The sequence below is a fragment of the Lutra lutra genome, chromosome 5 (genome assembly GCF_902655055.1).
Source record: "Lutra lutra chromosome 5, mLutLut1.2, whole genome shotgun sequence".
In the NCBI taxonomy this organism is placed as follows: domain Eukaryota; kingdom Metazoa; phylum Chordata; class Mammalia; order Carnivora; family Mustelidae; genus Lutra; species Lutra lutra.
The window spans coordinates 75,061,816-75,073,498 of NC_062282.1; the positions used below are offsets into that span (position 1 = coordinate 75,061,816).

Genomic DNA, 11,683 nt, shown 5'->3' on the forward strand with positions numbered 1-11,683 from the left:
ATGGAATACTATGCAGCCATCAAAAGAAATGAAATCTTGCCATTTGCGACGACGTGGATGGAACTAGAGGGTATCATGCTTAGCGAAATAAGTCAATCGGAGAAAGACAACTATCATATGATCTCCCTGATATGAGGGAGAGGAGATGCAACATGGGGGGTTGAGGGGGTAGGAGAAGAGTAAATGAAACAAGATGGGATTGGGAGGGAGACAAACCATAAGTGACTCTTAATCTCACAAAACAAACTGAGGGTTGATGGGGGGAGGGGGTTGGGAGAGGGGGTGGGGTTATGGATATTGGGGAGGGTATGTGCTATGGTGAGTGTTGTGAAGTGTGTAAACCTGGCGATTCGCAGACCTGTACCCCTGGGGTAAAAATATATGTTTATAAAGCTGTAAAAAAAAAAAAAAAAAAAAAAGGATGAATACCCAAGTTTTGTAGCAACATGGACGGGACTGGAAGAGATTATGCTGAGTGAAATAAGTCAAGCAGAGAGAGTCAATTATCATATGGTTTCACTTATTTGTGGAGCATAACAAATAGCATGGAGGACAAGGGGAGATGGAGAGGAGAAGGGAGTTGAGGGAAATTGGAAGGGGAGGTGAACCATGAGGGACTATGGACTCTGAAAAACGATCTGAGAATTTTGAATGGGTGGGGGGTGGGAGGTTGGGGGCACCAGGTGGTGGGTATTGTAGAGGGCACGGATTGCATGGAGCACTGGGTGTGGTGCAAAAATAATGAATACTGTTATGCTGAAAAAATAAAAAAAAATTATAAAAAAAAATTGTTTTCGAAGTCTCTGTGCTAATTTCTATTCTGTGTTCTGAATGAGAACACAGCCTAGTCTTTTAAAAGCAACTTTAATTTCTGAAAACAACCTGAAGTGATTTGGCACTAAGGAGATTAATAAGGTAGATGATCAAACCGAACAGTGTTGGTTATAGTTCTTTTTTTAAAAAAAAACAAATTAAAATTCTTAATTTGTTAGCCTTACATGAGATGTTATGATCCAGTAGAGAATACTATGTAATTGCATATGGGAACGTCCCAGTAGAGGCTCTGAATCAAGAGTCATCATGAACTCTTCTTCCTGACCACCCACCAGCAAGTCTTGTTACTACTATAACATATTATAATAAATACTCACCTCCTAGCTGTAAAATGACAACATTGACATGATAGTAACTTAAATGTTTCTTTGTGGCTTCTCTTACTTAGTCCTGTGGTAACGAGTGTCCATTATTTGCTTGATTTCCTTTAAATTTACTCTTATCGCATATATGTGTTCCTAAAAATTACATTTTGGTTTTAATTGTTTTGACTTTATAAAAAGAGTATCCTACTATATATAATCTTTAGGACTTTTTTTTAAACTCAAAATTATATTGCTATGATTCATCCATTTTGTTATGTTTAGCCGAGGCTCATTTACTGTGACCACTGTATACTATTCCATTCTGTAACTAACTCATAGCTCACTTGTTCATATCAACTGTAGTAAGCATTTGAGTTGTTCCAGGGTTTGCCATGACAAATAGTGATATGAACGTTCTCATACATATATCGTAGCATACAAATGCAGCTAATTCTCCAATAATAAAGCTCAGTTAATTACATTTTCCTCAGCACATCTGTACTAAGAACGGAATCTTTCAGCTGGAGTTTTCTACATTCCAAAAGGATTTAAGCAAAAATTCATGGAAAGTTTCCAGGATGATAAATTCCTGTAATGCAGTCTTACTGAAATCGAGAATACTGATGTATTTTCTTATATTTATGTTTAGAAAATGTTTTGCTCATATAGTTTGGGCAAGCGCAGATGTGAAAACCAGCGAATTCTGTCTTCTCCGTGCAAACAGTTCACCCTTTGACTGGTTTGACGAACCTGAGGTTATTGCTGAAACTCTTCCCTACTTTTACTCAGTTTAACTCCAGTTTATTCACTTAATATTTATGAAGTATGTGTGTGTGTCCGGCGCTGTGCAACACTCTATTCTTGTAGCAGGAGAACAGCTTCAGGTTTTTTCCTATTCTTCGGCAGAAAGGTAGCTAGTCTTAGAAGTGTCAAAAACGTGGTCTGGAGAGGCCAGAATTTGTATGCTTATTTATCCTGTATTTAAGACTGAGAAACTTTAAAAAACAAACAAGTGAAACCCCTCAGATCCCATAGGTGACAGAAAAATCAGAGAACTCTCAGAAATTAGTTGAAAAACATTCAAGTGGCAATGAGTTGAAATAAAAATGCTATTTTCTTTCTTACATTCATCATGTTTTTATTTGGACACAAATTTCTTGAAAAGTAGGATATGCATCCAGGTTTTTAAGAAGATGGTTTTCTATTTAGAAGATGTGGTCATGTGTCTTCCACTTACAGGTACACGGTAGGATCACTCAAGTCACAGTTTTCAATATGTATGTGGGATTGTATGCCAGGATAGACTTTCTGCAAGGGCAGTAGAGTTCCTAGTTTTTCTCCCTTCTTGATAGAGCCTTTATATTTAATTGGCTTAATGTAGAACATTTTAATACAGAAACCTAAAAGAAATCAGAAGTTAATTTAGCCAATATCTGGGTTTCAGTAGCCTCAAATCAGAAATTCAAAAAATAAGAACAGAAATGAAAGAGAAGACAAAAAGAAATGAGACTTGGTGGGGCGCCTGGGTGGCTCAGTGGGTTAAAGCCTCTGCCTTCGGCTCGGGTCATGATCCCAGGGTCCTGGGATCGAGCCCCATATCGGGCTCTCTGCTCAGCGGGAACCTGCTTTCCTCTCTCTCTCTGCCTGCCTCTCTGCCTACTTGTGATCTCTGTCTGTCAAATAAATAAATAAATAAAACTTAAAAAAAAAAGAGAGACTTGGTTGAACTCAGTGAGGGAACAGAAGAAGACATCAAAATCATATCAGAGATGAAGACTGGATGTCCGAGAGAGAGTAGATGAAAATGAAAATTTAATGAAGACACTGAGGAATAGCAGAAAGCACTAGGCTGCTGAGAAAATTGAAACTTTTATCATATTTTTTTGTTCTTACCCAGAATAATTTCAACTCCAAGACTTAGTTTAATAAAGTGATTAGATTTAAAGGAAAAAAAATGGACATAATTGGCACAAGAATGCAAATCTTACTAAGTACTAAAAGAAAAGAAATTAAAAACAAAGACCCACCAAATAAGGTTAATTTAATACCATAATTATGATGTAATATGACAATGTTGGGACGCATACATGAGGTAAATCTATAAATGTTAACTCTTCTGTTAAAAAAATTCCTACTGGCTTGAAAAGCAAAACCCAGTTCTATGTTGTATCCAGTAAAACACAATACAGTGTTAAGTTACAGTGGGTCAAGCATTCATTTCATCTCAGGTCTTGATCTCAGGATCCTGGGATAGAGCCCCATATAGGGTTCCCTGCTGAGCAGGGAGTCTGCTTCTCCCTCTCCCCCTTCCCCTCCCCCTGTTTGTGCTCTCTCTGTCTCTTTGTTACTCTTGCAAATAAATAAATAAATTAAATCTTTAAATAAAAAAAGAAAAAGGCAAAAAATTAAGGGCTATATCAAGATTTGTCAAGCAGATGGAAATAATAAGGCAAGCAAGGGTTATGATTCTATTATCAGAGAGTAGAACTCAAGCCAAAAATCACAGAAACAAGACAAAGGAGGACAATTTATACTGCAATTATACTGCAATTAAACAAGACAAAGGAGGAGAATTTATGCTACAATATGCAAATATATACAATTATTTATACTGAAAGATACAATGAAGATAAAGCAGTTGCAATTGTCCATGAACAAGATAGCACAGAAACCATGTATAGAAAGTAGAGACTATCTGAGATACTGGAAGAAATAGAAACCCACTAGTAATAGAAGATTTTAACACACATATCTGTGAAAACAGGGCAAGTGGACAGAAAACATAAGAAACGCCTTAGAATTGTAGCTATCCACCATGGTAACCATTAACCACATGTGGTTAGTCTGCACCTGAAATGTAGCTAATCTGAGTTAGATGTACTTAAAGTATAAGATGCATGCTGGATTTTGAAGACCGTACAAAGAAGGTAAAATATCAGTAATTTTTATGTTGCATTTTGAAATAATATTTTGAAGATATGTAGTAAAATAAAACATTATTAAAATTAATTTTCGGGGCACCTGGGTGGCTCAGTGGGTTAAGCCGCTGCCTTCGGCTCAGGTCATGATCTCAGGGTCCTGGGATCGAGTCCCGAATCGGGCTCTCTGCTCAGCAGGGAGCCTGCTTCTCTCTCTCTCTCTCTCTCTCTCTCTGCCTGCCTCTCTGTCTACTTGTGATCTCTGTCAAATAAATGAGTAAAATCTTTAAAAAAAATTAATTTTCATTGTTTTTTAACTTTCTTAACTACTAGAAAATTTTGAATTATATGTGTTACTTTTATTTCTGTTGGACAGTACTGCTATAGAAAATCTAAGCAAAATCAATACAGTATGTCTTAGGTACACGTTAAACAGAATATGTGCACAATCTCAACAGTATGACAGCTACTAATACAACAGTGCAGGGAGACCTAAATAAATGGAGGCTATAACATGTTTACGCATTGGAAGACTCATTACTTTTAAGATCTCCGTTCTTCTTGATCTGATCTATATAGTCAGGGCAAACCCAGTCAAAGTCCCAGCAGAATTTTTGGTGGAAACTGATAAGCTGATTCTATAAAGTATCTGGAAATGGAAGTGACCAAGAATTGTCAAGGCAATCTGAAAGGACAGAAGTTGAAAGATTTATACTATCAGATATCAAGATGTATTTTAATGCTTCAGGAATTAAGGCAGTGTGGTATTTGTGCAAGATTGACACACTGACCAATGAAACACAGTAGAAAGACCAGAAACAGACTTATTTATATTCAGACCACAATTTATGACAATAGATACTATACTGCAATACAGTAGGGGAGAAAACAGTCTTGTCGAGTTAATGGTACTAAGTCAGGCACCAACATGAGGAAAAAGATTTTGATCCCTACCTCATTCCTTACACAAAACCAAATCCCAAATGGGTTGTAAATTTAAATATGAAAGATGAAAGTATTTTTATGATTTTAGGGTGAGAAATGGGTCTTAGATAAAAAGTATGTTAACAATAAGGGAAAATACTAAATTAGATTGCACTAAAAATAAGAATTTTGTATTAAAAGATAGCATAAAGAAAGTGAAAGGTATGGGCGCCTGGGTGGCTCAGTGGGTTAAGCCGCTGCCTTCGGCTCAGGTCATGATCTCAGGGTCCTGGGATGGAGGCCCACATCGGGCTCTCTGCTCAGCAGGGAGCCTGCTCCCCTCTCTCTCTCTGCCTGCCTCTCCGTCTACTTGTGATCTCTCTCTGTCAAATAAATAAATAAAATCTTAAAAAAAAAAAAAAAGTGAAAGGTAGAGGCTCCTCAGTGGCTCAGTTGGTTAAGCGTCTGTCTTTGGGTCAGGTCATGATCCCAGGGTCCTAGGATTGAGTCCCACATCAGGCTCCTTGCTAGCGGGGAGCCTGCTTCTCCCTCTCCTTCTGCCTGCTTCCTTCCTACTTGTGATCCCTCCCTCTCTCCATCTCTCTCTCTCACTCTCTGTCAAATAAATCTTTTAAAAAGAAAGTGAAATGTAACTCATGAAGTGGGAGAAGATATTTACAACACACAGATCTGACAAAGGACTCGTATGTACAATATACCAAAAACTCCTATATACCAGTAAGAAAAGTCAGAAAATACAGGGCAAAATACTTGAATAGGCACCTTGCAAAATATATTATCCATGTCATCAATAAATATGAAAAGGTGCTCAGCTGTATTAGCCATCAGGGAAATGCACATTAAAGCCAATGAGATACCGCTGCATACTCATCAGAATGGCTGGAATGAAAAAAGTAAATAGCATCAAATATTGTGCACGGAGCAACTGGAACTTTTATGCACTCCTGGTTGGCGTATAAATTGGAAGTAGTACTCGGGGAAACTGTGGCAGGGGTGGCTAATGTGGAAGGTGAACACAGCCCAAGTGACCCAGCATGCCCATTCCTACAGCATTCTGCCCTCACTGTGTCGATGCCAATTATGCATCCTGGAACTGGGGAAATGGCCACAGAGCGGATGTGTGGACACACTGGGACCACTGTCAGATGGACCCTGATGAGAAACTACATTGATCACCTGACCCTGGAAGCCTCTAGTCTGACTGGTTGACCACAGTGGCCTTTTGGATGTCCAGGATTAGTGTCCTCTTTGAGCGAGTATCCAGTAATCTCTGAGAAGCCCAAGTGTTTCTTCTTCCCCATTGTGCACCCGTCCTGCAAAATAGCTGCAGGTCCCATTGAGGATAGCGAGAAGTAAGTTTTATGGTATAAATTTTTGGCCGAGTGACAGAGCCCTTCTTCAAAGGGACCCGGTCCTGGTTTCTTTCAAGGGGCTCTGGGATCATAAACTGGCTTGAGCCTGGCATTTGGTAGGGGGTAGGGAGAGGTTTTGTGTCCCACTCTTGTGATGATTGAAGTCACAATTTTGTTCATCAGAGTTCCCATTTACACAAATAAATCAGGTTTTAGTAGGCTGCCCATTTGTTCAGCTCCTGGGTCACCGTAATTAACCAGACAATGCCACAGATCTCTGTGCTTCAGACGAATCTGATTAGCACTTCAGCTGTGTTGCCCGCTGGGTAACCATGCCAACCTTGGCCTTGCCTCCTAAGTGCACCCTGTCCAGTGGCAGCAGTTTCTCTTGTCATTTCACGCATACAGAGGACCGCTACCATAGAGATCCTTGAGGACCTGACGTCCCTCACAGAATGTTTCTTACAGCCGGGATGAGGGCAGTGTCCTCCAGGCCCATTCCCAACAGGACTGCACATTTATGTTCGTTACAGGACATGTGCAGGAAAGTTCACAGCATCTTCTTAGTCACCTAAAACTGGATGCTACAGAAATGTCCATTTAGAGAAGGGTAATTACATAGATGACGATGTATGCATATAATGGAACAGTCTACATCATTGAGAACGCAATGGCATGCAAAGCAAATCTTGCAAACATGAGTGGAATGAAAGAACCCCACAAAGAAGACTGCATTACTGTTTAATTCTGTTTATATCATTTCCCAAGATAGGCAAAACTAGTGTATGGTGGTGTAGTGATTATCCTTGTGGGAGGAATGAGTATATGTAGCACAGGGGGAGGTCTCTGGGATCCTGCTGATTTTATTTTTTTCCTTGATTCAGGTGCTGGTTACACAGGTGTTCTCACTTAGTGAAAGTTTAGGAGCTGCGTGCTTATGCTTTGTGCACTTTTCTGTGTGAATGTTAGACCTCAGTGGATTTAAAACAAACAAACAAACAACCCCAAAAAACAGATAAAGAATAGGCCCATACCTGGAGTACTTGATGACCCAACTTTACCTAGAACAAAAGCCTTGAAAATATTTCTAGTCAACTTTTGCAGAAATGCCATCTTAGAAGTGTGGGATTTTGGTAAATGAAAATATCTGTTTATTCTAATAAATACTCTTGAAAGTGATTTTGTTTGTAGACTATTAGACTAAACCACATGGGCCACAAGAAGAAAGTCCTTCAATTGGCTGTGGGGTTAGGTAGAGTGTGCGCATAAACATCTCAGGGGAGGGAATTTTTAGTTTGGTACCCTATGTTCTTTCTATTATAGATGTCACCATTTTGAATTAAGTATGAAACTTCAGTATATGGCAAATGCACTAAATAGATAAGCATCAAACACTTCCAGTATGTGTCCCAGGTGTATACAACACCTCTTACCTCTTCCAGATATCCGAACACCATTATTAATGGCATTTTTGTTTTTATATGGCTTCTCCTGGCCCACAATCATTCCGGTGAAAGGTGCATACACGGTGGATCCATCAGAGCACAAGACATCCACACCCTGGTGAAGCCTGTGAGTTCTAGAATGTAAATAAGAATGAACAGACTGAGGAACTGCCCTTGGAACTTTTTTGTCCAGAAACGTGCTGTTAACTCATTCCCAGGCTAGGATATCAAACCCTAGAACTGGAGAATATGTTGGGATGTCCTTACTCTTCTTTATCTCAATTTTAACCTCCCCCACTGAAGTTAGTAATAACCATATTGTAAAGATTAAAACATTTCAGATAGTATTTGGTATGTATACAACCTTTAAGAATTTATGAACTATGGTTATTATATGGCATTTTGGGGAAATGAGCCAATCTATGTAAGTAAATTTTATAGATACATGAATCTTGACCCCTTCAAGTCCACTTAAAAAGTTGTCTTTTTATGGAGACCTATTATAAATGAATTACATTACCCTCATCTTACTTTTGTCTCAGTAATCCCAAAGTGATTATAAACATAATTTACTGTTGGGGCATGTGGGTGGCTCCAGCTATGAAGCATCCAACTCTTGGTTTCGGTTCAGGTCGTGATCTTGGGGTCATGGGATGGAGCCCTGAGTTGCATTGTCTTCTCATTGTGGAGTCTGCTTGGGATTCTCTCTCTCCCTCTCTCCAGTAAATAAATAAATATTTTTTAAAAATCATTTACTGTATATGATATTTTAATACAGTGAGTTTAATACTCCTGAGTTTATCAGAGTGAATGGAGCACAAACACAAAATGACCCCAGCTTGTGAGATTTCTAAGTTGTCTCTGACAACCCTCACTGTTGTCCTTATGCCCACTCTTACCAACCTCTTCTCCTCTGTAAAAGGCCAGCACCTGAAAAATCAGATTCATGATGATTGTTGTATGTTTGTTGGCCTCCCTCTTTATTATATGCTCTGTTCCCAATTCAGAGTCCATCCTTGAAGCAGAGGTCTTGGAAGCTGCTCTAAAGACATTAGTACAGGCTTTCACCCCTGAATCCTACTGTCAGAGGGAGATGACTGTGAGCACTTCAGGCAAGGACATTAAGCAGAGGTAAGAACCATAAGAATACCTTTGGGCCGTGTACTGGCCACAGCCATGACTGTCACATGTCCTGATCTCATTGGAAGACTTGCCAGCACAGATATTAGCCCATGGTCCAGCCAGTGCTAAAAAAGAGAAACATGAGAAGCAGGTTTTCTGACCTCCATATTTCCAGTCTCTCTTTATCTTATATGTCTCCCAGTGGATTAAAAAATTCTGTTTTCACTATTGCTTTTCTCTTTCTGTAGGTTATGGGCAGGTCTTCCTTTTAACTCCTGATTCAGATGGAAAATTAGCTTTTTCCATGGCCATGAAATAACTTTTATTACATACAGTGTACTTGTAACTATTTATTGGTAAGCATAAATACATCTCCACCATTACAGTCTGTTTCAGATTATTGACTAAAGAGTGACATAGATTGTGCGTTTCAAATTTTCTTTGCTTATTACTTTGGACCATTATGTTCAGGGTAAGCAAAAATGAACAGCGTGGCTCAAAGAAATAATTCTAGAAATTCTACAGTAACTTTGAAATGTTCCCTTATAGCCAGTCTTAATAATCAAATCCAAGAAAATGTTTGAATTAAAGAGGAAACAGACTCTGAACTAGCAAAGTTTATTTAGCACTAAATAAATCTCTTTTCATATTTGCAAACACGAAAGAGGGAGATTCTTAGAAATAAGAACATGTCAGACCAATTTAGAATGGAAAGAAAAGAAAAGGGAAAGAAGGAAGTAGAAGTAATTGTATGAAAAATTGTATAGCAGTAAAACATGGAGAAGGGGCTGGCTCTCTCAGTGTGTTTTGTCCACACTTGTTTGAGGTATAGCTTCTCTTTAGTATGGTAAGCAGTAAATACTCAATTGAGTTAAATTTCCCAGGCTTTCAGTGTTAATATTCATAGAGAGATGCAGTTAGCAAACTCATCTTTTTATTTTGAAATAAACTAACAAAATAGAAGCAAAAACAAGAATGAGCTAATTTGATTGTTGATCTTGTTTAAAGATATTTTACTATTCATTGACATACGTGGTATAAGAGGAGCTACAGAATATGGCCTTTTGTATATTCTTTAATATACTTTTTAGATGATGGGTTTCAGATGTCTTATACCTTTGAGCCAAGCTTCAAGTCAGTATCTTGATTGAGATATAATACCATCACTTTGGCAACAAATATTTATCCCTGGGAATTGAGGCAGCTATTAGACAACTTATTAAATGACTCATTTTCTTCTCCTGACTCTTAAGGGAGTGTTTCCCTTGTCTTGATCCATACCAGTTGCTATTATCAGGAATTCTCCAAATCAAATTCTCACACAGACTTTTTATTTTCTAATGATGTTCCAATTAAATCCTAGACCAAGATTGATAAACCTTTCTTTAAGTCCTCCATTCTACTTTTCTGTTTCCCTCATCAAAGAGTGGAAATCATGGAGGACCTCCCACCCCCGACCATGTATTCTTCCTAGCCCATTTTCAGTAGTCAACCATGTAAGTTTCTGTTGTGGTTGTGATATTAATGACTTTCAAATCTTTAATTACATTTTTTTCCAAATTAGCCAAGTTTCTAAAATTATTTTTGACTTACCCGTTGAAATCAAGACAGCAGAAAGAAGGACTCCTGTGGAAAACATTTGGCTTTTGCTTTCTTTATGATGTTTCTTCCTCTGACAGTTTGAATTGCCCCCACGCTCTTTGAAAAAGAGCCAAGTTTGAATTATTTAGCCTCAGAATGTTGCATCTCTCATTATTTTAGTGTGAGACGCACACAAAAAATATGAGAATGAAGCAAGTCCAAGTTGAATATTCCCTGGGTACCTATTTGGTTCACATGTAGGACCTATGTAAAAGTGTTTGATCTGGAGAAGAAGGTAATTTTATTGGAAATGCTGACTAAATATTAACAGAAAATGATAAGGCTAGGTGACTGTCTTCTGGGCTGTGGCTGGCTTCCTGAATGGTTGTGTACGTAGAAAAACACAAAAATATACACAGATTAACTTTAGGATAATAAGTACCTCTGAAGAGGGAGGGAAATAGAATTATGGAGGGGTGTACAGAATGCTTAAACTCTAAAATACTGTGTAAAAAGCATGAGAAGCCAATGGATCAAAGTATGAATTAATCATCATAAGTAGATACAAGGTTATTGGTATATTAATATATGTGATTTTCTGTATATTTCAAGTATGTGTCAACACCTTCTTCTTGTAATGCTTAATATTGTATGAGGCCCTGGGATTTTTCTGTGGAAATATGCCCATGTAAATAATTTGTCAGTGGCTGCAGGAGACTGAGATTGTTGCCTCAGTTTTCGTTCCCTGCATCCCCACCTGAAGAGGGTGAAAGTCACATGGAAGGGATCCACCCTAGCCAGGCCGCCCCACCTACAGCCAGCCTGGCACACCCCTTCATTTACATTAGAAAACCATCAGGTCTCAGAGTTACAGAGCACAATAAAGGAAATATTAAGGGAATTAAAGCAAATACAAGCTAGCCAACAAAATGTGCTCTGGAGGAGACTGCCTTAGGTCCATTTTGAAGTGGTAGCCCAGGGTCAGAAAGGCACTCTCACTGTTTCTTGTGTATTGTCAGGGATTGTAAGGAACGTTGAGGTGATGGCTACATGGTGTAGAGATCGTTTGTTTAGAGACTCCGATCTGTTAGTAGACAACGTTGAGTTATCTATTTTTGAGTCAGACCTTCATCTCCTCTGAGCTGTACTTCCTCACAAGGAAATGTATGTGGATGTCAGGT

The 11,683-nt window shown here is 38.6% G+C and overlaps 1 protein-coding gene across 1 annotated transcript; it reads right to left on the reverse strand.

Moving 5' to 3' along the window:
• Positions 1-2,260: 2,260 nt before the first annotated feature.
• LECT2 (leukocyte cell derived chemotaxin 2) lies at positions 2,261-10,781 on the reverse strand. The gene is made up of 4 exons (XM_047731670.1): positions 10,515-10,781; positions 8,950-9,046; positions 7,788-7,933; positions 2,261-2,539 (listed from the first exon to the last, which is right to left on the reverse strand). The coding sequence occupies exons 1-4, from the start codon at positions 10,558-10,560 to the stop codon at positions 2,373-2,375; spliced, it is 456 nt and encodes a 151-aa protein (XP_047587626.1). The 5' UTR covers positions 10,561-10,781; the 3' UTR covers positions 2,261-2,372.
• Between the last annotated feature and the right edge of the window lie 902 nt (positions 10,782-11,683).